The sequence below is a fragment of the Solanum pennellii genome, chromosome 5 (assembly GCF_001406875.1).
Source record: "Solanum pennellii chromosome 5, SPENNV200".
NCBI classification, from domain to species: domain Eukaryota; kingdom Viridiplantae; phylum Streptophyta; class Magnoliopsida; order Solanales; family Solanaceae; genus Solanum; species Solanum pennellii.
In genome coordinates, this window is record NC_028641.1 from 3,904,613 (window position 1) to 3,931,421 (window position 26,809).

General features: G+C 31.2%; 3 protein-coding genes across 4 annotated transcripts; 1 reads left to right on the forward strand and 2 right to left on the reverse strand.

Moving 5' to 3' along the window:
- Window positions 1–8,194: 8,194 nt before the first annotated feature.
- On the reverse strand, window positions 8,195–11,336 carry LOC107019896 (zinc finger protein JAGGED). Of its 2 annotated transcripts, none has more exons than XM_015220258.2 (5): window positions 11,139–11,336; window positions 10,979–11,058; window positions 9,986–10,114; window positions 9,165–9,243; window positions 8,195–8,870 (listed from the first exon to the last, which is right to left on the reverse strand). In XM_015220258.2, coding segments are annotated over exons 1-5 (780 nt in total). In that variant the 5' UTR covers window positions 11,141–11,336; the 3' UTR covers window positions 8,195–8,380. The 2 variants fall into 2 exon arrangements, with proteins under 2 accessions (XP_015075744.1, XP_015075743.1); XM_015220257.2 differs by having other exon boundaries at window positions 10,961–11,058.
- A 5,002-nt stretch (window positions 11,337–16,338) lies between these two features.
- On the reverse strand, window positions 16,339–20,554 carry LOC107018716 (caffeoylshikimate esterase-like). The gene is made up of 8 exons (XM_015219270.2): window positions 20,177–20,554; window positions 20,040–20,069; window positions 19,180–19,309; window positions 18,907–19,053; window positions 18,554–18,684; window positions 17,427–17,564; window positions 16,832–16,930; window positions 16,339–16,739 (listed from the first exon to the last, which is right to left on the reverse strand). The coding sequence occupies exons 1-8, from the start codon at window positions 20,474–20,476 to the stop codon at window positions 16,521–16,523; spliced, it is 1,194 nt and encodes a 397-aa protein (XP_015074756.1). The 5' UTR covers window positions 20,477–20,554; the 3' UTR covers window positions 16,339–16,520.
- A 1,146-nt stretch (window positions 20,555–21,700) lies between these two features.
- On the forward strand, window positions 21,701–25,080 carry LOC107019032 (pentatricopeptide repeat-containing protein At3g29230). Its single transcript, XM_027916981.1, has 2 exons — window positions 21,701–24,073; window positions 24,699–25,080. The coding sequence occupies exon 1, from the start codon at window positions 22,138–22,140 to the stop codon at window positions 23,761–23,763; it is 1,626 nt and encodes a 541-aa protein (XP_027772782.1). The 5' UTR covers window positions 21,701–22,137; the 3' UTR covers window positions 23,764–24,073; window positions 24,699–25,080.
- The last annotated feature ends 1,729 nt before the right edge of the window (window positions 25,081–26,809 follow it).

A 26,809-nucleotide genomic window follows, 5' to 3' on the forward strand; every position in this document is an offset into this window, starting at 1 on the left:
ATATATATATATATATATATATATATAACTTAAACCCTAATAACATAATATGCTTCTAGTGAAACAGGCAATATATATTGCAGGTATATATTTGTCTATCTGAATAGTTATATATAATAATGAAACTCAAAACTATATATGTCAGTTTCATAAAGGACAATCTATTAGACGAAACTTCAGCAATAAAACACAAATTGTGTAAGACAATATAATAATATATACATACATAAAACATGTATACGACATATATATATATATATATTCTTGTTTTATATTTGATAAGGATGTAACAAGGATTATATTTTTTTAGTAGGTAGATAAACCCTAAAAATATAAAATAAAAATAAAGATGCATGATGATGATTGATTAAAGGTGTGACATCAATTTTGAAACCACAATGATATCTTATGGCAAATGATTAGTCGTTTTCGTCTTGAATTTCGTTTGAATCCCAACTTGTTTCCATTGGTCAATGTAGATCTTCATTATATTAAATTATATAACTCATTCCTCCTTTTCTTCATTGAGTAACGAAAAAAATTGTCAGTGTGTTCAGAAGATTACGAGTTTAAATTATGTATGTAAGACCAAATTACATGTATCTTAGCATTTTCCACAGAAAAATGTTACTATGCTTATAGCGAAACTTATACTTTTAATTATATTTTGATTTGAGATTTTGTTCACACACGCGATAAAGTAGGGTTTGTACATAATAATATTTTGAATTTGGACCTTTTAGCCATAATTGATGCACACTCTCTCCCTTTGTTTTGACATTTTCTTAATTATTCAATTGTAGTACTCTAATCTTTGGGTGAATATATTCAAAAAGACAAAAAAATATGGAACTTTAATTTTGATCGGTTAAACCAGTAAATCAACCTCTAGTTTTGTGTTTAGAGGATAAAAAATCTATATATATATATATATATATATATATATATATTAAAAAATATACTTAGATGTAAATTTTTTACCACGAGGTTTAAATGAATACTTTGGTTCTCGCCCCTTCCTAGGTCTGCCCTGTTTATAATCATCTTTTATCAATATTGTTGTAACAAAAAATTACTACATGTTTGTTGGGGTGCATGTGTATAAAATGTACGTAAAATTTTCACAAAAATAGTCAGCCCTTAAGTTGATAAACATTAGAAGTGAAGAAGCACTATTTCTTGCAAAAATGTTTTGCAGCTTTGACTACCAATAGCTTTGCATGCACAAAAGTGAACCCACTATAAATGTTTCTCTAAGACATGTATCTATCAACTTAAGGGTTTGTTTGGTGGGAAAGAGTTTTTTTTTTATTCTTGAAAATAAATTATCAAAATATATGTTCCAACGTACCAAACACACCCTTAAATTGGAACACAAGTTTCTTTAAAATGAAAAAATAACTTTGTTGTTGACTAGCGAAGTATGAAAACAAGTCTCATAACTGACTTTATATGTTGATCGTTTCCTTACACCCACCTCCCAAAATGATGACATTAGGATTTTCATAGCAAATACACAAAGAGCTCGAAGAGTTTCAACATATATTGTACGTGCATATATAAATATAATTTTGACGGCCTTATATATACAATAAGAAATTTTCTGGCGAAGGGGATTCCACTAGGTCGCCCATGAAAGCCCTAGTACCCCACCCAACCTCTAAAACTAATCCTCCCCCCCCCCACCCCCCACCCAACCAACGAATCGAGATTTTTATTTTTGCTCACTATGAAAATATACTATAAATAAGAAATTTACTTATTACTGGTATTTTTCAAGAAAATATTTTCTAATTTCATGTCAAACACACCCTTAGTAATATCTTTTCTCTCTCTAATTATATAATAAATAAATAAATACAACTAAAAAGTACTTACAATAAAGTGAGTATAAAAAAGTGTAAGCAAGTGTTGGGGGAGATGAGATGAACTTTTAGCTAATTTGGGTATGATTGAAGAAGGGCAATATATATTGGGCAAAGCATCTTAAAAAACCAAAGCAATATAATACAAATTTTTTGTACTAATAAAGGGTATCTATTTACTCATGAAGTATAAATGTATTGGCACTCTCAATTTTTGGAATTTAGTCTCTTCTTGGAAATTATTCTATGGTCAATTTAAACATTTATATGTGTACGTGTGAGTTTTTTTTTTCAGAATTTGGAAAAGTGTTTTTGGATTTACCATTGAATATTATGTCTATTCACTAGTCACTAACCAGAGAGCATAGGTGGATTTATAGGACAATTTATGGTGTTTGTGAACACATGATTTTTTTTTTGTCAAACTGAATATTTCATGTACGTATTATTGTAATTAATTTAAGGGTATGGTGATCATGAACACATGATTTTTTTTTGCGAAATTGAATATTTTATGTATGTATTTATTATAATTGATTTATATATTATTTGTGGATATTAATACTTTAGAAAAGCTAAAGTTGAATTTTTTTCTTTTGGTTCACTCGTATTATAAAAAAAATAATATTAATTTTGTCTTTGCTAGAGAGTATGTGGAGGGTGAGTTTAAAACATATTTAGACGAGAAAGAATTAAATTTCTCAGAACAAAAATATTCTTAGTAGTACATTAATTGTAGGTAACATTAGTTTACTGGATATTTTTCATATCTAACTCCAGTTTAACTATTGTTTTAGTACTATTGAGGTTGTATCAATGATTACGTAACATAATCAGTATAATTTCATAAATAAAAGTTATGTAGATTTTATTTTTATTTTTATAGGGATCGAGAGACTATTTCTGATAGATTATTAGCACACACCAAGCAAAAGAGTACTACTCATGCGGTAATTATTCATGATTTTTTTTTTGAAGTTACATTTAAACATGCTATATGAATAATTAGAATTTAAAATTTAAAAATATGAATTGAGAGCATGATTTAAATTCATGAAATCTCGAATTCCCCAAATAAACATGATTTCTATTTTTTAAAAAAAATAAAGTTGGTCCATACCTTTATAAAAGATCCATCATTTTTTTACATTTTGTGAAAAAAAACTCCTGTATTTATCTTTAAAATTAAATCATTTAAAATATATAAATTATTAATTTAGAATTCAATAACTTAAAAAGGACAAAAACCCTGAATCCAAAAACTTCAAAACTTGATTCCGCCTCTGATTATAGCCACCATGATAAAAGGTTACTAACGGATTATTATAATTTGAAAGAAGACACATATCATTATATGTTTTTTTAAAACCGAACCAATTCGACAACAATCAAACCAGTTATTTTTTTTATGTTTTAGTTATCAAGAACCATGTCCAATTGAAGTGAAAAACAGTGAAATTACTGTAATGACTTGTTTGGCAGGGGGTATAAGTGTCGTGGTCCAGAAATTAAAGTCAGGATACAAATCATAACCTAATGTACAAAAGTCTATGGTATACTGTTTGATCCAATCTTTACTAGTTGAATATGCAATGGGGAAAAAGATTTGACTTATGTACATTAATAAAATGTAATTATTATTTTTTCAGTAATAGTATAATTTACGTTTTTTAATTTTAATTTACGTGACATACATTATTTGTGACTTGTTTTTTTTAAAAAACAATTCTATATATTCAATCAACTCAAGTTTAAATTTTTTGTTTACCTTTGATAAAATGATTCACAATAGTACAAATATCAAAAGCTTGTTTAAATACAAATTCAAAAGTTCTTTTTAAAAGAAATTGAAGATGGAAGAAGTAGCGAAGTATAGCAAGTTACATGTTTAATTTGATTTAGTAGGTAACTAATCACACTTATCATATGATTTAGTTATAATTACATTTTATATGATATAAATAATAATCTTCGTATTTCATTTTATGCATTTGGGGGGGGGGGGTTATATATAAGAAAATAACAAAAAAATTGGATCTTGTGTTTTGAAATTAATAGAGTAATGTGTGTAACGTAATAAACTATTGAATCTTTATAATTATGGTGTTTATATTGAAATATAAAAGTGTTACAGTACAAAATATAAACTTGACATTCTCTTTTAAATAAACTATAAAGATAAGCCACCTTAATTCAAATAAATAGAGTATTAAAATATATAGGGTACTAATAAAGATTATGATAGAGTGATCATTGATTAGAGGTCTCAAGTTCGAGTTTTCTTAGTTCGGAGTTCATCTGATTTCTCACCCGGTATCCTAAATTTGCATTAGAGCCTTGTCTAAATTCGGATTGTGTACTACAAGTCCCTTTTGGGGGTACCCCTCCCAACAAAATTTTCTCTATACTCAACGTTCAAACTCGAGACCTCTAGTTAAGAGTGAAACAGTTCCACCACTGCAGCACAATCCATATTGGTGTTAGATCTACCTTAGAAATTCTGACTAAATTTGAATTGTGCATTGCAAGCCCCATTTGGGGGTAGCGCTCCCAACAAAATTTTCTCCATGTTCAAGGTTCAAACCCGAAACCTCTGATTAAGAGTAAAGTAGTCTCACCACTGCACCACAATCCATATTAATGTTGGGGAGCATTTTACCCCTCAATATGAAACTTTATGACGCGATACTTCAATATGATTATCGGACATTAAATATACATTAATGAAACTAGAGAAAAATAAATATGAATGTGGAAGAATGCAGCAGCTTTAAACATATCCCTAAGAAAATGTTGGTTTGCAAGCTGACTCTATGTATCTATATGTATGTATATTATATTGGGGATCGACTTTAGAGTTTAGCTGTTGGCACTTTCTTTCTTTCTTTAAATTCAGATTTCCCAAAATCTTTTTACACAGTTTATTCATCCAACTTTATTAGTGTAGTCTCTACTCTAGCAGCACCTAATTGCATTTCATCCCAAGATTCCTAATCTCTTCGTCTCAATTTACGTGATACATTTATTTATAGGAAAAAAATATTTTTGAACTATCGTAAATGGTATGTAAATACCTTTTGTCATACTTTTAGGACATTGGTGCTACTGCAATTCAAAGCTATAGCATATATACCCTTTACACTAACGGATAAACAAGTCGACGGATAAGATTGCGCCACGTGTTCCTATTTAGTTTTCCTTAGAGTGAAGAACATATATGTTCTAATTTTTGGACGACAGGGAGATCAATATCCCAAAAGTATGATGGAGGGTATCTGCATATCATTTACGATAATTTTGAGAGTATATTTATCTGTTTTCCCTTTTTTATATACCCAAGCACTATCCCAGATATGGTCGATACTGACTTCAATTCGACAATGCATTATATCAAGTAATTCATCAAATTTAAAATTTATAGTGCACTTGACAAATTCTTTTTCACTTGACATGTTAAAGACGAAAAGACTAAACTGCATTTTGATATATATTACATATATCTAGTTTAAAATAACGAAATCACAGTCATATAAATTGAAACGAAAGAACTAATGATAATATGAAGACATATTTTGGTTTTTAAATTGTGATTAGGTAGTAGGTAAACTATATATTGTAAGTGGCTAAAAGGATCTTTGTCAAGCTACAGTGTAGTACCTTTCGTCAGTACAAAGTCTCGGGATTTCAGCTCATACAAAGAAACAAACGTTGAGTGTTTCTGTAGCTCTCTACTTGTGCAACAGTAGTAGTAAATTACAACCAGGGAGGGTAGGGTAGGGGGTGGGGTGGTCCCCAACATAATATATTTTGGTTTTTTCATTTGATGTTCGGAGCTTGTATCGAAGCTTCAAATGAAATCGGACTGTGATGTTCTCAATAAGATTTTATCTATACACAAGTTTAGAATGTGAGACATCTGGTTAAGGACGAAGCAGTCTCATTCATAGTGTGGCTAGTGGTGTGCATTGATCCATTCGGTTTTTGAATACGTTAAATCAAAAAAATATTTTATCGTTTTCAATGTATCGTGTTTTAGTCTTTCGATTTCTGATACAACCATTAAGAAAATGTTCATAAAATAAATATATGACTTCTCCAATTTGACACGATAGAAACAATAATAACTCTAAAAGAAAAGAACTATACAAATGTACGTGTGCAATACAAATAAAAGAGTTTGTTTCGTGTAAACTCAAAGTTACTTTGAAATGTATTCAAATTGAAGGCTAAAAATCAAAAGAAATAATCAAATACTAATATTAATCTTTAATATTTATTTAAGGATAAAATAATAAATTACTATTATCTTACTATGTTATCAATTTATTAGTTAACCTAATATTAAAAAAACCAAAGCCGAATTGATAATCTAATAATTTTTTTTTAATTCAATTTATTGATCGATTCGATTTTGACCCTCAACTTTAATTTACCAATGGACTTATATTAGTAAAAAGCAATATGATAATTATAAGTAGTACTTTTATGTTTTAAAGTGCCATGATGGAAACCACAGGTGTTGTTAGTTCAATTAGAATCTTTTTATATATATTTATGTTAGGGTCTATATTATGTTTAGGTTTAATTTAGTGACCATAAGTATGAAAAAAGTTGATAGTATTTGACCTGCCAATAGAGTTGCAATTTTTTCAATTTTTTTTGGCTGCTTTTATTCAGACCTAGCTATTAATTTTCACATACATAGTATAGTAATAGACTAGCTGAGGAACTTGATAACTCTTCTCATCTACTTGTTCAAAATCATATGCAGCTTTTGGCTATTTCTGCAAAAATGTTCCCACAGCCACCCTAGTAACTTCAATTTGGTAATTCTTGGGTACATAAAACCACCCTTATTGAAACAAACAGTTTTAAAACACTTACATATATGCATAGAGTTTTGTTTTCCATATAATTAAAAAGAAACTAGGTGTGGTACTCATGTATATTTTATTCTTATGTTTGTTTTTTTGGTGTTCAATAACCTTTTTTGAAACTTAATTCATCTGTGTTCGCGTTGAAAAGTCTCACACTGAACAATAAAATGCTTCTTATAAAAAGGACTTGATCATAACTAGAGGTCGAATCCCAAACCTCATGTTAATGTCTGAGAAGTACTTATCACTTAATCACCACAATCTAAAGACAACTTGATGGCATAAGATTTTCTAAACTAATGATATATATATAAAGTTTTATAGTACACCATAATTAAGTGTATATGTAATTACCTACTAGTATAACAAGTGGAAATGACCTAATAGTGTGAAAAACGTTTACACTGATAATGTACATTGTTTAATTTATTTATTTTACTCTATCATAGTTGCAAGAGTTTCAAAAGTTAACTATTTAAGTACCAAAGGCTGCTTTTGATTGGTTTCATAATAGAGTTGTTCACTACAAGCTATCAACGCTGTCTTAGATTGAACGTTGACTTATCTTATTACCGTTCAATCTCTAATGCACTTGAAAATGTGTATGTATATATATTTCACATGTGTGACTAACTACTCGTACAGGTTTGACGGAGTTAAGCTGTATTGAGGGAATCTTTTTGTGTCAATCAATTAAGAATGCCCAATAAAAGACCCTTCTCTTCTATTTATAGAAAAATCATGCCCACACATGAAGACAAATTTTTTTTGAAATAATATAATATAAATAACTAATTACCCACCGGCCTAGGTATATCAAAATCTAAATATTAACTCTATAACACTTTTAAATGTCACTTCTTTTTTATCACATTATCTTCAAGACAACAAAAAATATCAATTTAGTGTCAAACAAAATGATCACATACTTTAATAATATGAGATATATGAGTGGTGGGGGAGGGGATGTGGGGCAAAAGACTTATAATAACTATGTATAAAATGACAAGAAATATAATCCCCATGCAAAGTTATGCAATAACTTTGAGTTGAAATGAAACTAATTTGTTGTCCCATGTATAGGAGCAAAATCTAGTTTCATTTAGAACATGTATTTTTGTACCATATAGTTACTCTCCAATCAGACCCCCTAGCTTCAATCCAAACTATAGTACATCTATATGGACTACATTTTTTATAAGTGCAAGATTGCTCAAAAGCTGATTTCACTTAAAAATAAATAAACAGATCATATTCTCCCTTTTTCTTGACCCCATTTTGTCAGATATATAGTCTCAAATATCTCTCTTTATAATGTAAAATTAAATAATGACTATAGGTAACTCTTTACATATGTATTTAGATAGGAGTTGTATGAAAGAGTTACCTATTATCATCGATTAATTTTACGAAATATTAAAAAATTTATATATCGTGCTAGCACTTAGGTAATGAAAGATAAAGTGATAGTCTGCTATATAAATAGTTAAATTACACTGATGATTAAAATTTCTCTACGTTGTCAGCGTACAAAACTTTAATTATAATTCTACATTAAAAAGATTATTAAGACTAGAACAAAAAGAAGGTTAAACATAGAACAAGAAAATAAAGCAAAATATAATGACAGAAAAACTACTAAAATCCATCTTGAAATCGATCCAAATGTTGTTGTTTCCCACTAGAGCTACTTCCATTATTGCCAAGTCCAAGTCCATGCCCTATTGGTGCACCAATGCAAGTGTAATTATTACTATTATTGTTATTATTATTATTGTTATTGTTACCATGATCAGGCCCTAGAGCGGATGATCCCATGAAGTTATTGGTAGTACTTGTCGAGTGTGTGTTGGATCCTGACAAGACATGGCCTAGGAAGTAATCATTTGTTTGAGCCGGATATTGATGAGAAGAGAATGAAACCATACGCGGTGGAGAGGCGTACATGTATGATGGTTGATGTGGCGGTTGTGTTGGTGGAGGTGGCAAGAGGGTAGTGGTGGAATTTCCTGAAAATAACCTTGTTGGATAAAGTGATGGTGGTGGTGGTGGCGGCCTATAAGAGAGTGTTGGATCACCAATGTTTGTTGATTGGTGGTAACCTCCTCCATGAGGAATTGGAGGACAACTGCAAACATATAATCGAGTTTAAGTTTTATGTATTAACGAAAAAAAAATATTTAAACATAAAATTTGATTAAGTTTTGTTAGTAACTTGATATGACTAATAAAGATAGTATATCATCTTAAAATATATTGATGGCATAAAGAAATAGTAATCAATTCAACAAATTAAACTAAAAAAAAAACACAATAAATATACATTATAAGTATAACTTATGTTACAATTAGTGTATAACGGTATATAATTATTATATATCGATTTAAAAAAGTAAGCAGTAAGCTAAAACACGAAACATACCTAAGGTGATGTGGAGGGATTATGTTATCATTATTGAACACCAGTTGACGAGCTCGATTTAGTGTTTCTGTCTCCCTCTCTATATATTTAAAAAAAGAACAAAATCAAAAAATTAAAATAAAAAATTCAAATCAAAGAATATTTATTTACTCCATTTATTTCCACCCAACCAACTGTTTCTACTACTTTTGTATGAAAACAAGATTGACATGACTACGCTTCTGGAAATAAAATCATTGGCCAATACTGATAATACCTCAAAATTATAACCCCAAAATAACCAAAAAAAAAAAAATTAAAAAAGTTTAACTCCTTCACATTACTAATTCAATTTTGCTCAAATTTTTTCTCTAATTATTTCTTGTTTTGTTTATTGAAATTAAAAAATAAATTAATAAAAGGTAAAAAATACTTTTTTGGCAAAGAAATAATCTCTCTAACTCCGCCACACCCCATTTTTCAAGACAACAAATCCAACATAAATATATTTTCATAGTAATTTTTTTATATAAGCAAAATATTATATTAATAACGAATATGCATCATTACGTGATAGAGACAGATATTACACTTATAAAACATAGATACCGACCGTTTTAGCTTAACAAAAATCCTTCGAAATTATCACAAATACGATCAACCTAAGTACTTCTTTAACAAAAAAGAAAATGTTGTAATGGTCATATTATAAAATATCAATCATAGCAAAACCTAGAAGAAGGTGACTCGTAACTCATTTTTAAATTTAAATATATAAAAGAAAATTATATTTTCACGGTCCGGTTATAAATAACCGGACCGGGAAAAGACAAGTGACTTGCCTTGACGGTGGCGGTTCATGTGTCCCCCAAGTGCTTGAGATTTGCAAAATTTGAGGGAACAAAACCTACACTCATAAACTTTACCACAATCTTCTTTACCGCCGTTTTTCTTTTTTCTATACCCTCCTCCTGCAAAAAAATAAAAAAAAATTAATTGATAAGACAAATCATAAAAAAATAAAAATCTTTAATTAGTATTAGGGTTTTTGCTATATTAAGGAAGCTAGGAATCAACAAGATAAAATAATTTAAAAGTGAAATTTTTTTTTTTTGGGAAAAGACTATGAAATATGAATGTCCAAAGTTACTTTCTTGCTAACAAAAGAGGAGAAATGAAAGTGAAAATAAATAATAGTTTATTAATAAATTAAACAAAAGCTAGAATTAAGTTATAGCTTGCATGATATTTTTGTTTTCAAAACTTTGTATAAAAAACTTGAATTTTTTTTTTTAATTGTAAAACTAAATTATAGAAGGGTTTTAATTTCTCCTTTGAATAAATGTTTTGCCTCTTGTAGAGATTACTGTGGAGAAAGATTTCATTTTTCAAGAAAAAAAGGCAATTAAGTTGACATAGACTATTAGTAGTTTTTGTTTGAACAAAAATAAATCTTGAAATTTTCTTGATCCTTAATTGTAGGTTGCTAAGGCTCTTATATACCAGTTCGGAGGAGATTCTGATGAACCCCTTCACCGAGAAATCATACTATATATAAGATCATAACTACTTTTTTATATATACATGTAAATCAAATATTAAACCCTCGTTGAAAATTCTATTTCCGTCACTATCTGTTCAAAGAAACAAAGAAGTTTATATATGAAGTAGTAATAGTACTTGTTTAGAGAAATATATACATATAAATCTTTAAATTTTTCATCTCTTGATGGCATAAGGGTTTTTGTATGAAGAAAAAACTCTTTTTTTTTTTTGTCAAAAAAAGAAAAAGTTGAAATAGTAGTAATTATATGTACCAGAAGATGAAGAACTACCTTCAAGGACTTGTTTACCATCTCTACAAAATTCTTCATGAGGTAAATTGTTGAGGTCAAGTGGATTTCTTTCTGGACTCCTACAAAAGAAAATTTAAAAAAAATAAGAAACATAAAAAAAGTTAATTAAAAAAATAAAGTATAGTGAGGTGAACCCTACATGACTACTAGTAGTAGAAGTGAGTAAAGAAGTTTTGGCCAAATAATTAAAAAGACTTTCAGTTTGAAACTGAAATGTATAGAGGGCTATAGTTTGAGTTTGAGTTTGAGTTTGAGACTTTGAGTGATGATGAAGAAAAAGGCTGAGGGTGTTTTGTGGGGCTTTCTCTCTATATATCTGCCAAATCTCTCTCTAAAATTGAACATACATATGCAGATCTAGGGGCTCTCGTGACTTTTTAAAGAGGAGTATGTATGTGTGAAAAAAGGGACCACTTAATTAGGATCACTCTCGTGGCATAGTCAGAAATTTCGTCATGTATTGTATATTCAAAAATTTCATATAGGTATTATATATAATTTATATCTCAATTCATTTTTTTTATGTATCATGAAGACTCAATGCTGACGTGATATGTAAATATTAGAAGTGTCTTGAATCTAGATGATTATTAGGTAAGTTGAAGTGTTCAACTCACACGATGAAAATGAGTTGAGGTGACTGACTAGGTGTGCATCTTCAAAGTTAAAGTATTTAGTTGTCAATTGAGGCAAAGTTAAAACACTACAAGAAAATTGTAAATTACATGAGGATTTTTTTGGGGATTAGTATGAAAATTCGCACGAAAGTTCCTGCGAAATTTCATACTCATCCCCAGGAAAATACCTATTTAGTTTAAGGTTTTTTTAGTGAAATGCCTTAAATAACATTTTCGTCGAAGTGTACTCAACTGGTTATCCTTCATAATACGCAGTTACACTATTATTGAGGACGAGTGGTGTGGAACGATGGTATTTACGTTAGGTCAAGCTTTGAAAATGGAGAAATTAATCTTAGTATATATAGAAACTAATTGAGGATTTAAATTTTATGAGTTTGAATTTGAGACTATATCACTATTCACTTAATTTATTAGATCCGACTTTTTTTTTATCAATGATGTGGCATAGTGATTAACGAGATGAGTGAGAATCATGAGGTCATCTCAGTTCAAATCTCAATGGAGTAAAAAATACTAAATAATTTCTTCTCATATATCCTGAATAGATATGTAGATAGATTTACCCATTATCTGTATTGTTTGAGAAGGTAGCTACTAGCTAACGGTACGTCATAAGTCAGTCGAGATGAACTAAACTAATTCAGATACCATAATTATAAAAATAAAATTATTAAGTTTAAAATATATAATATTATATATTAATTCATTCAAAAAATTTGACATATATATATGATTCCAATGGACTCATATATTATTCGTCTTTATCGTACGTCTCTTTATTCAAATCTTACACTATACGAATATGAATTAATCAGGTCAGTACAGAAAAAAAGTAATGGAGAGGTAGAAATTGTATTTGTCATTTGGTTAAGAGAGGGACGTTGCCTTAAAGTTTTCTTGGCTTAACATAAAGTAGCTACTATTATTGCCCTCGAACTACTAGTCTCTCTTGTCCAAATATCATTTATATCAAATAATTGTTTTAACAACTAAAAGACACAATTCTAATATGGTTATCTAAGAGTAGTAATATTTTGTTAGTGCTTACTTTCTCTTTTTAAAATTTTTTGCATTGGAATTCCTAACTTTTAATTTGATTTATTTTTAATCACTTTCTTGAAGGGTACATAAAATTTATCAACATGATCAACTTTTACTGTATTTGTGTTAATTAGCTTGCAAGTACCTAAAAACACATTTATTTGAACTTATCATAAATTTGCATGCCTACTCTTTGATAGTGATATGTGCAAGGGGTCTGTTTAACTATTTTCAGTAAATATTTGACTAACATCTTATTTGATCGTCCTCATTTAATTTGTATCGATCTTTTTAAAAGGAAATTTCAAGTATTGTCCGATTTATATGAATTTCGGGAAAAAATAGTTTCTTTCTCTCTAATTCTTTTAATTGCTTCAAAACTTTACTCGATATTAATTAAAAGAGATTTCATGATTTATTATATTATAAATTCCCCTAAATTTTTATTTATTTATGAGTTAATTTTAGGTTTAAAAGATATAAATTAGATTGAGGTACATGAATAAAATTAAATGAAGGTACCATAACACACCAAGTTAATTAATGTAGGTACCATGAATGAAACTTCAACTTGGCTTTGTCAAGGTAAAGAATGTCTTTAAATTATGTGAAAGGAATAAAAATGTCCTCCGTTTATAGTTAGATTCAAAAATGTCTTTACCATCAATACTTTAGCTGAAAAAGACCCTTAAACTGTACGAAAGAAATAAAAATGTCCTCCGTTTATTTAAAGTTTGGTCTTATCCGAAGTTAGTCTTGTCAAGCCATTATATATCTGAAGCCTTGATAAGGTCATAACTCATAACTTTAAAGTCAAAAATGCCTCAATTTTGATATTATCAAATATCCACCATGCATTTGAATAACAAATGTGTGAAGTTGGTCTGAGCAAGGCATATCAAACTTCAGATAAAAACATCTTAAATCAGACATACAAATCAAATTTGCAAAAAGAAAAATAAAATTAAATGGTGATCTCAAAACGAGTATTTATAGACTTTACTCGTCCTATCGCTTTGGGCTTCTCTTCGATTTAAAGTAAATTTTAGGTTTAGAAAACATAAAAATCAAATTACTGCTCTATAGCTATAGTGTGACTATTTGCGCTCCGTAGCAAATATCGCAATGAGTTGTATAAATTGAGTGTCTGTGTCTATGAAAAGTGTGTTTATATATGTATATGTTATTTGTGTTTGTGTATCTGCATAAAATTTGACTTCGTATACAATTGAATCGAGTTAAAACATTGGCATTTGTGTATCAAATCTCTCTCTCGCTTTATACAAACACAAACTATACATTTCATTTTGTATAACTTGTGTTTGTTAAAGCAAGAAAGAGAGGCAAAAGAGAACTGAGCAAGGGAAGATTTATATTTGTATAATTATAAGTATATAGAACAAAAAATATGTATTTGTATATACAATTCTCTCTCGCTTTATACAAATACAAACACAATTGTTTGTATAAAGTAAGAGAAACACAATTGTTTGTATAAAGTAAGAGAAGCAGGGAGATCGGCGAGCGAGATTCAAGGAACAGAGATGAATGACAAAGTGTTTGCTACGGAGCATAATTAAATGAAACTGTGAAATAATCAGGGGAGGAGCTACCTTGTATAAAGGGGGTTCATCCGAATCCTCTTTATACATGGTTAAAATAAATTTATATGTATATATAGTAGATGTCGAACTCCCTTCGGCTATCTATTTCTACGAATTTTGAAGCCCCTTATTGAAAATCTAAATTTTTTCACATCATAACGGAATAGATAAAAATCTTAAATTTTATTATTGTGAAATTAGGACTTAGGTCTAACTAACACCCCAAAAGCTAACTCAAAGGGAAGATGATTGTCCAAGCCTTATAAGGAGTCCACCCATCTCATTAATCACTGATGTGAGACTTTTGTCATTCTTTAATACCCCATCTCACGCGCAGTGCTTAGCATCTGGTGCGTGGGCAATTTGATTTTAGGAGTCCCAACATCGGATGAGATGGGCCCACCTCTAATACCATGTGAATATATTTATGAATAGCATAAGCAAAATCAATCTGTATTACTATATACTGTATTACTATATATAGAGGAAATCATATACAAATATACTTATACATAAGTAAGAGTCCTAATAAGATTCTATGAGTCCTAACAAGAGACCTAATAATTATCACCTCTAATTAAAAAAATAAAAAAATAATCATAAAAGTTTCTATATATGTACGTAGTTGCATGCGTAAGAAAAGAACCTAATCAACACATGAGGCCGTATGTGTTAAGTACTTGAGTAAATTATTCATATCTAATAATTTAAACTTTCGGATAAAATGATTACAAAGCTCTAAAAATAAATTATGCGTAGAGTTTTATCTGGATATTGAAAGATACACTCATACAATTCCTTTGAAAATGTTAGTTACTCAATTCAAGTTAAATAAATAGGTTTCCGGCCAAAGTTACTTGAATTCTATCAAACGATAAGTAAAGACCAAGTCAAAATTTGAACTTTGTGAGTTCGAGATTAAGCTAATAAATGACTTCAAAATTTAATATTTATACATACTTAGTAATTGGTACACCCTATGTCCCATATTTCACATTTTCATTTCACACGCCCTTTTCAGTATTTTGAAATGAACATTTTTAATAATGTTGACAACCAATACAAGATGGATGGAGTAGTCGAAAATCTTGACATATAAACGAAGTTTGAGCCATAGTCACTAGGTTCTATCGAACACACATATATTATAACACTCTCCGTCTCCCCATGCCCACACGATAAGCAGAACTGTATCTCCGCCCTAGATAGTTGTCCTTTTTGTGGATGTTGTAGCTAGCATGAAAGTAAAATTAAATAAAAAGTGTCATGATCAATGAGGGTTGTGTACAATATTGTGAAAGAAAGACATTTATACCTTGAAGACAATATAGACAAAACTTAGCCTGTTTTGTCATCAGTGATATCATGTCAATGTGAGGGAGAGCATGCTTAAGATTATGAAAATCCAAATGGACCTCCTCTTTACTGTATATGCAGTCTCAACCTTTCCATTTTCTCATTGAACTGTTCCAATCAACCACAATATACTATGTATAATGTACTATCTTTAATTTCCCTAGTCAATGTTTTAGGTGGTGTTATCTCCAAACAACAATGTACTACTCATCAGTGAGGTCTGAAAAAGGTAGAGTGTATGCATGCAGACTTTACCTTTATCTCGTGAAGATAGAGTTGTGTTTTGTGCTCGTTTGTTTGATGAGTAAAGATTCCATAGGGAGAGAAAAGAGATGTCTCCTACGTTATTCATAATATGTGGAAGCATGACTAAATTTCAAAGTCATTTAGTCTAGCTACATGAAGAACGTAAGCCAGATGACAGAATGGGAAGACCTAGGATGTAGAAGCTAAGATCATAACATGAGTAATTCGACAGATTTGAATTCATATATATAATAACGTAAATTAGGTGGATTCCATGTCATAATACTATGAGGTAAATGATTTACTCTCAGTAGTCTCTTTTACCCTCACAATATATTTCCGACTCTTTAAAAATGCTGACAGATGTATGTCTGATGTATTTTTAGAGGATCTAATACGGATGACAGTATTTACGGAGTGTCCGAACAACAAAGCTCGCAAGAGAAAAAAGTGTGAGAGAAATAACAATGGCCTTCCATGAGATTTTGGCAAATTACAACAAATGTCATATGCCTATATCTCATACAGTCATACTGAATTTGGTTTTATAGTCTAATACACATTTCCTAAAACTAGATGAATGGTGTTGATTTCAACAAGAAATGCATCTGCAGAACCTCTTTAAACCAAAGCCTAATTCGGAGTGCACCGAGTATCAAGCCATGAGATAATGTCGTTGAGCACAGTAAGAATCCGGTCATCAGGTTCACCTTCAAGAATGCAGTGAAACCCTCCATCGTAGAGCTTAAGAGTTTTGTCGCTGCTGGAAGACTTGTCATACAGGTACTGACTCACGCGAGGATCTGTCACTCTATCGTCTGCTCCATGAAGAATGAGCATTGGGGATGCCACCTGCAAGTGTTGTACATACAGACTGTTAATTCCTTCAGACAAAGCTGGAAAACATGATGGTGTTTCGTTGATAAACTTGGATACGTACTGACCTTATCCACATGTGATTCAATGTATTTCGTAGCATTTAAGAGTTCCACGGCAGTTTTCACACGTGTTTTATCGGAGTAAGAGATTACATTGTATGGAGCCTAAAAAGAATGAGACAAGAACTAGCATCAGTAAGACATCAATACAGAGCTGTGCTACGCATACATTGAAAATCAATGTGCATATACGGGTAGCTCGGTGCACTAAGCTCCCGCTATGCATGGGGTCCAGAGAAGGTTTGTAGTCCACTAGAGTCTTTTATATGCAGTTTTACCCTGAACTCCTAAATCGAAACCGTGAACTCCTAAGTTACATGGCATGGATTAGTGCATCATGCTGAGGGTCGTAAGGGTATTCCAGAACAAAATGCTATAAGGACTCTCGATGGAAAAACAGTGAACAGGTTTATACAGAGTAAAGGAGTCCATAAATGCATACTATATCAAATCTCAATAATGGGATGAGACGGGGCTTGAAAGGGGACAATGGAGGGTTTACCATGGACGGGGCAAATAGATTTTTTAAAAATATAAAGCAGACATCATTTGGTTATTATTCTTCCTCACTTAATATCAAGAGAGTAAATAGATGCATTACCATTTTCCTTTTCTTGAATTCCCTGATTGCCAACTCCGCCAAATCTTTCGTAGGGACTATCTTTGCTTGTGGCATAATGTTAGACAAAAAAATCAAGACTTTCTGCAGTGGAACTGGTGGCGTCATGTCTTCTGCAATCTTAGCAAAGCACCAGAGAGTCAGCGAAATTCTTGCATTAAGAAAGTTCAAATTCCACAAACATGATAAAAATTTCAACAAGCAGAAAATTTGGTGGCGATGCTAAGAGGAAAACATAATTTCTTTCTACAATGAAATCATCCAAATCGATAATTCAACTTCGTTCTTAATTAGTACGAGTTGACTACTGGCAATAAAAGCATTGCTTGTTCTAACAGACAATTAGTTTCATTTTTATATAAATGGTTCCTGAAATGAGAAGCATTTCTCAGCGCAATATGTCTAAGAAGCTGTTCCAATAAGCAAATATTTTCTGGATAGTAACACCTCATCATGATAAATTATGAGAAATCTTTAAAGAAGGAAACAGAAAAACAAAAAAGAACAGTTGGTATTTGCATGGAGAATTTGCATATTTGGAACAAAAAAAAGCATCTTTCCTCAGAAAGCTAAAATTTGCTAACAGAACAGAGAAATGAATCAAAATGAGTGCCTTTTATAAAGAAAACAAGTGTTTTAGTATCATTAAATGTTGATGAACTGACCCGAGCTTTTGCTTTGAAAATGGACATCTTTTTCTGGTGACAGAGAACGAACCAAATTTTTTTCTGTCTATTCTTTTTTATTAGCTCATAGCTTAAGGTTTCAACACTTGAATCTGAGAAAATTTAAGTGCCTAAGATTCAGATGGAAGACCAAAAGCGAAACGTAATATAAGGTATTAGGTATACGAAGGATGATCAACAAACAAAACTGAAAATTCTGCACTCTTTGAACAGTTGAATATATTCAGGTGTAAATATACTGAACTCGTTGAGATGATCTACATATTTTAGTTTGACGTAGAGAAATTAGGGATTCTGAACTTTTTGATACCAAAGAAAACGATAAATGCATCAGTTCAGCTCAAAATAAACGTGCTCAAGAAAGTGAGAAACTAGAAACTAAAATAATATAAGAAGTTGCTAGTCTAGCTAAGATAATATTACTTTGCACATTGGCGCGACAAGGACAATTCCATCCCATTCATGTGGTTCCTTAAGAAGAGCTTTCAGAGCAATTGCACCTCCCATCGACTGCCCAAATATAAAGTGGGGAAGCCCTCTAACTTCTGGCCTACCTGGTCCATCACAAGACAACTTATCATCAAATTGTCACACGAGGAGAAACATGCTTTTAACAAAAATTAGAAGAGTAGTGGCCCGTGAATGAACTTTGATTCGGGTTTAATGGATTTTGCTTTTCACATTGTCTGATTATGATTAAACTGGATATGTTGTTGTTGTTGACGTATTATCTCAGGAAATAATGACAAAGCAGGCAAAAACTCACTGCAACTTACCTTTAATCTTCACATACTGTTCATTGACATTGTCAACTATACCATCAAACTCAGGAATATATCCATGCAAACCATCAGAGAGACCAAAACCGGGATGGTCAATAGCATAGACAGCATAGCCAGCAGCCGCTATATGCTTCGCAATACCTGAAAATTATTATAACATACAAAAGAATATAAACGGCTAATAAATAATACTAATAAAAACCAGTAATTGATTAGAAGAATAGACATACTACTATTGGCTCTGTAGTTAAAGAGATAATAACAAACCTTCAAAGAAGAACGTGCAAGTATCACCATATCCATGACTGAAGCACAAAGCACCTTTAATTCGTACGCCAGGCTTTGGCAGCCAACTTTTGCAAAAAATCTGTTGGCCTTTCGAATTTGTTTCATACCACTACAAAATGTACATATGCAATTACTCATTTGATGATATATAAATCCTTTTCCTAAATAGCATGATACAAAAATTAACAAGTAACAACAACAAAAAGAGACGATAAACTTCCATCAAACAAACAAATCTAACTAGCAAAAACAATTAACAGTTCACAACACAATGCTACATACATAGATCCATCATCCTAACCTTTGAACATAAATGTTTTAGCAAATAAGAGTAGTATACATGGAAACAGAACTTAAGAGTAATCGGGGTTATAGTAGCGGCTGTTTCATAATCAACAAAGTTTAAACTTCTGAGAGAACACTTACTAACTTCTTAATCCTTCAGTTTATCCTAACTGACCTGCACCCCATTTTCACTTTCCTAACTTTGAGTTCACTCTCGTTCAAATCCATTGAAAATAAATAAAACACGATTAAGTTGATAAATAAGTAATCAACTTCAACTACATTGCACAACAGAGCAAAAAAGAACCACATAGCTAAAATCAAGATCTGCCAAAACACTACATGATCTCTTAATTCTTTACATCTATCGAAGCCTTGGTGGTCAGAGTTACCCACTATCGTCTAGAATTAGTCGAGATATGCACTAGCTAGTCCGGACAACCAAAAGAAGATCCCTTGACATTTCCACTAACAAAAGTACTCATACATAGATCCCTAATACCAAAACAAGAGCACAATAGCATAATATAAACAAAATTAATTAAGCTTAATACCTCCTCTAATCTGATATCACCTGGAGCCATCTGCATGAACAACCAAAACAAATCAAATTAGGAAGCAAAAATCACCATTAAAAATCTAAATTTTTTTTCTGTACTAATTTCAAACAAGATTAGAACAAACCCCAAACCTTAAACAAGATATGATCAAGCTGCTGTTGAACATTAGCAAAAGCTGATCGAACCCTTCTTCTAGCAGGAGCATGATCCAAATTTTGTGAAGCAATTTCATTTAAAGCTTCACTTACCCCATCAATTTTTGCCTTTTTTAGGGCCATAGTAATCGTTCTACCTTTAGTCTCTGAAGTAGAAATTTGTGGTTTCCACTTCCATATATGCCGGAGAATAATGGGTCGATTTATTTTCCGGTGGAAAAGTGAAGATTCCGATGGTATAGATGGTCGGAAAGTGGAAGTTAATGCAAGGTCCATTCTTTAAAATTATTGATCGATCAGAGGAAGTGGAAATGCAGATTTTAAAGAATTTAAAAAGTGACACTAAACCCGACAAGTTATTAGTCAATTCACGTTCTTTTAAATGACTTAATTGGACCATTTTCTTAATTGGTTGAATGTACGGTTAACTATCAAAATCGATTTTAATGATCTCGAGTTTGAGTCTTTCTGAATGTAAAGTTATTTTATTAGAAAATGTTTTATTATTTTTTGATATGAGATTTTTCAACATGAATTCATATTTAGTTAAGTTTTAATATGTTTCTCTTGTATAATAATGTTAACGATAAAACCATGTTAATTTACAATGACTTTCCTCCGTCCACTTTATATAGCATGATTTTTTTATTTTCGATCCGTCCCGCATAATTTACTATACATTGGGTTTACCACCGTCCACACCACCGTCCAGTCCAACTCAAAAGAAAAAATAAGTACGAAACAATATCTCCCTAACAATAGAAAGAACAAAAATGGAGATCATAAGTGAAACTAACAAAGTAAAAGGCTTTTAGGAAAGTTCAGTAGTATAGTAGTTTTAATTCAGAAAATTTATAATTAGTTGGTTGTTTATTTTTCTGTTTTGAGGTCCGGAATGATTAATACTTAGGTTATGATTTTTTGGAGTGTTCTTTACGTGTAAATATTGATTTTCTATAATGTTATGAATCAGCTTCAGCCCTATAAAGATACCAATGAGGATATCGCACAAATAGATATTGGACCAAGTAGGCCCAACAAAAGCAATCAGGTCACGTTTTCACGAAGGATAATCTGGGGTCCAGACTGAGAATGCGTTTGTTGTAGTTAAATAAATTAGGACATCACTGTTTGAAGCATCAAATGAATTATATGCAAAGACATTTTGTGTTCTCATCCCCAATTCTTCAGTCTAAGCTTCTCATCTTCCTTTTACCGTCTATCCATTCCCTAGTTCTTGTGTTTATTATTTCTACGATTCTGCTTGGGTTCTTTTGTTGTTTGCTTTATTGCATTTACGTTTTGGATTTGTAATTGAACTCTAGTCTTGTTAATATAGTTGAGAAGTTGGTTATTGTTATATTGAATTTGAGCTACGATTTATCAAAAAAAAAGAAGGAGATCATTAACACCTGATAAACTCACCATGCGTTGAACAAGTAACACTAGATTCGAATGATTGTTATATATTGATTAATAATGTATCGTATCATATATGTAGTATATTATTTTGATGAACAAAATATCCCAGAAGATTATATCATTGCATAAAAATTAGAGTCGTAAATATTTTCTTTTTTTATTTTGTTTAAATATGTTAATTTTTAAATAAATATTTCAACCCGCTCATAAGTCATAAGCTCTCTGGTTATAAGAACTTTGAAATTTCACCATTCTTGAAATTACAAATTTTGCATAAAAGCCATAAAAATTGAAACTTTGAGTGACCAATTAGAGTTTTTTTAATCTCCAGAATAGCAAAAATTGCTGTAAACGTAGGCTTAATTAAAACTCATCATAGAATTCTTGAAGAGAAGTTCATATCTTTGTTACAATCATGTAAAACTACAAATCAATTGAAAGAAATTCAAACCCAGATTACAATTCAGTGTGTTGGTTATACTAAGTACATTATCCCTCCCCTTTTGTCAAAATGTATGGAATTCAAGAAAATTTCTTATGCACACCAAGTGTTTGATCAAATTCCTGACTTACAAGATGCTTCTCCTTGGAACATAATGTTTAAAGGGTATATTCAGAATGATATGTACAGGGATGTAGTTGTGTCGTTTCGTCGTATGATGAATGAAGATGTTAGTTTGAATTGTTTTTCATTTCCTATGGTTTTGAAGTCTTGTGGAAAGTTACTGGCTTTAGTTGAAGGTGAAGAAGTGCATGGTGTGGTGGTAAAGGTTGGGTTTTTGACCAATACTTTTGTGGGTAGCACTTTGATTGATATGTATTCAAGTGTTGGGCGAGCGAAATGCGCTTATAGGGTGTTCAATGAGATGGTTTTACGGAATGTTTTTACGTGGACTTCTATGATCAATGGATATATTGCAAATGGTGATTTGGTATCTGCAAGAATGCTTTTTGACTTGGCGCCTGAGCGAGATGTTGTGTTATGGAATAGGATGATTACAGGGTATATTGAATGTCGAGATATGGAAGAGGCTCGAAAGCTTTTTGATGTGATGCCAAACAAAGATTTAATGTCATGGAATACTTTGTTGAATGGATATGCCAATAATGGGGATGTTGAGGGGTGTGAGAATCTTTTTGAAGAGATGAAAGAGAGAAATATTTTTTCATGGAATGGTCTGATTGGAGGGTATGCTCACAACGGGCGTTTCACCGAGGTTATTAGTGCTTTTAAGAGGATGTTAAATGAGTCTGATGTGAAGCCTAACGATGCCACCCTTGTGAATATTTTGTCCGCTTGCACGAGATTAGGTGCTCTTGATTTGGGTAAGTGGGTGCATGTATATGCCGAGAGCAATGGGTATAAGCACAATGTATATGTTGCCAATGGGTTGATTGATATGTACGCAAAATGTGGGGTGGTTGGTAATGCTGTTGATGTGTTTAGGAGTATGGATAAAAGAGATTTGATTTCTTGGAACACCATTATTAATGGCTTAGCGGTGCATGGTCGGGGTAGTGATGCCTTGAGTTTGTTTGCTGAGATGAAGAATTCTGGAGTAGAACCAGATGGAATTACTTTTATTGGAGTGTTATGTGCGTGTTCTCACATGGGTTTAGTTGCAGACGGGTTTGCCCATTTTAACACAATGGCGAATGATTATTCCATTACGCCTAAAATTGAGCATTATGGTTGCATGGTTGATCTATTGGGCAGAGCTGGTCTTTTGGAGCAGGCTGTGAAATTTGTGGAGAAGATGCCTGTACAAGCTGATGCTGTTATTTGGACGGCATTACTTGGCGCGTGTAGAGTATACAAAAACATTGACTTTGCAAGACTGGTTCTCCAGAAACTTATTGAGCTTGACCCAAAAAACCCTGCAAATTACGTTATGTTAGCAAATATCTTTGGTGATGCTCGGAAGTGGAAAGACGTGGCAGAGCTAAAAGTGGCGATGAGGGACACTGGATCCCGTAAGGTTCCAGGATGCAGCTTGATTGAGGTTGCTGATGAAGTGGCTGAGTTCTATTGCTTCGACGAGAGGCATTCCAAGTCAAACGAGATATATGGAGCCTTGAGAAGCTTGATGAAGGCATCAAAATCATCTGGTCAAGAGAGTCCATTATTTTTAATGGATTAGAAGTTCTTAGTTTATTGAAGATATCGCCATCTCTTCGATCTAAATCTCTTCAAAATGTTTCATCAGTATCACTACAGTTGAAAGCTCATCCACTATCATTGGACATATCCCTTGAGAAGCCACACTGTCTTGTCATGCTGTTTAAGTTATGAATATTCTGTTCGACGTCTGCTCTGACTTGGTCAAGTTTACTAGTTTTGGGAAAATCGGGTTCTTTATAGACATCATTTTTGGGAGAAGAAATGGTATACATGGTGGAGAATGTAACTTCTAAGTTTGTGAAGTGTGTTATACTGTGCAGTTGTGAAAGGTAACAGATTACTGTCTCGTAATTCGCGTTATACATGTCGTTTCTTGCTTTTGATATCTATTACGCCATCTTTTGTATTTCAGTCACTGCATTATTTCGTTGTTGTTATTGTTCTTTTTCTAGATGACATGTACTGCTTTCTGTACTAATTGACATGTTTTCTCCACATACGTATTTTTTCACAACTATCTTGATTTGCTGCACTTGAGTCAATAGTCTTTTAAAAATAACTTTTCTACCTACACGAGGACCCTACTTGTGAGATTACACTGCATGTTGTTTTGTAATGTGGCACCGGACTTATTTTATCTATAGCAACAACATATTCAAGGGGAATTCCACAAGTGAAATTTCGGAAGAGTGGTGTGTACGTAAGTGTACTCCTACCTTGAGTAAAGTAAGAGAGGTTATTTCTGATTGATCCTCGGCTCAACGTTTAGTAAAATTTGGATGTTATTGTAGCATTGAAATAAAAAGTGAAATCTAAGCCTATATTTAGGATGTACTACATTCTAAATCAAAGTTAACTTATATTGGGCTTTTTTGTATTTCTTGGTCTATTTTAAGCTTGAAATTCCCATTTTTGTCTTGGGCTTTCCTCACATCTGGATCCATTAATGGGCAGGTCCAAGATAATCTTTTCTCAAGAAGCTACTCGCATTTTAAACCAGCTTGCACGCATCTATACTATAGTCAGTAACGGAGCCAAGAATTTTATAAAGGGTGTCCAAAAATTACGCATTGGCTTATTTAAGACGTGTGAAACTCATTCAAGACATCTGAAATCACTGGGCTACAATAACCTGTTAGGTCAACGGTGTCAAATGTAATTATCCATTTAATTAAGTTTATAGTTTTCTATAATACTTTTTTGATAGCTATGCGCTGCTGTTTCTGTTGGTCCATCTAAGCTACTTTCACATGTCATTTTCTTGAATGAAAAAGACAGATTAATTAGAACACTATATTATAAACCTAAAAATACAGCTTCTTAAAATTATACTCCATTTAATTGTTGTGGGTATTGTTCAAGATTCTAACAAGTTAGTTTCGTAGCTGGTTAGAATTATAAATGTATTAATAATATTTAAATTAATTATATTAGAAAATTTATGTATAATTTAATATAGTGTTTTAGTTATTCTATCTTTTATCATGCATAAAATAATATATAAATCATCTGACTTATTCAAAGTGTTCAAAATCAATTCAAGGCATTTGAAATTACTAGGCTACAACAACTTGTTATGTCAACAGTGTTCAAAATATGTTATTTAGTCATTTAATATATCATTTTACTTATATATATAAAAAAAAAGTTCCCGACGAAAAGTATCCAATTTGCGAATGCCTCCTCCCCGTGCATATCAAACACCTGTCTAACCAATTATATAATATAGTATCGATCCAAAATTTATCACTTGTATAACTTATCTACAAATCAGCTACCAAACAACGTCTAATTAACTAAATACAGCATGAGTCAACTGCTGTATAAATTTTAATAAAGTCAACTGGATTTTTCAATACATTTGAGTTATTTTTAAGTCTAATAATATAATTGAATTATCATATATAGTGTATGACCATCTATATTATTATAATTTTGGACTAAATGACAAAAGGGAAAAGAAAAAAAAAATAGTCCAGTAACACACTGTCCCTATGAGAATCCATTTATATACACTCTTCCTTTCTATATTATTATAATATAATATAATATATAAATATAATAGAAGATGCTTAAAATAAGTTTTAAGTACATAATTAAGATTAAGCAAAGGAGCAGGTGGAGATGCTAATGTAATTAGTGTTATAAACATATTATCCTACATGAATAAGATAAAATAGAAAATAAAATAATATATCAAAGAAACAAAAGGACAAATTTGCATGTAGAATGTATGTGTCATGACTATGATTTTGAATAGATTAAGAACTTGTAATTAAGGTTGAACTTTTTATGATTATCTTAAGAGTTTCAAGATTATTTTTAACTAAATCTTCTATACTCTACTCCAATTAATTAAAACCTTCTTCTTGGTCTTCCTCGTTAATATTTTGGTGACATCAATTGAGTCTTAAGTGTAGAAATTCAAGTAGAAATCTCTTGTAGAGAAATCAAGAATTGTAGTGATGTATTATTGATAGGTTGATCAATATTGATAGGTTGATCGTATTGATATGTTGATCAATATTGATAGTATTGATGCTTAATAATGTTAACTATACTTAGAGTCCTATTACAATACCTATTACTAATATAATAATAATAATAATAATAATAATGCATTTATAAATAATTTAAATCATAGTTGTGCTATAATTCTAATAATAATATAATCCTAGTCATAATATAATTATAATTGTAATATAATTTTAGACGAAATATAATTAGTCTAATCTTAATGCGACTCTAATTCTACAGCAGTGATGTAAACTTGTCGGTCAGCTTTGTTAGACCTGCTCCTTTGACATGTTCCAATCTTCAGTTTCCTTCTTTATCAACACTTGCTGTAGATAGGTCAGTCAACTGCATTGGCTGTTTCTTTGACATGTTTCAGTCGTCAGTTTCCTTCCTCTTCAACATGAAGCTGAGTTGTAACAAATTGATTAAATTCAATAAGTTTAATTTAAACATTATATTTATATCATAAAATCATTTAAACGTTATATCTATACACTAAGAATTTTAAATCACATCACTCGCTCATTCATCAAGTTATAGCCAGGGGC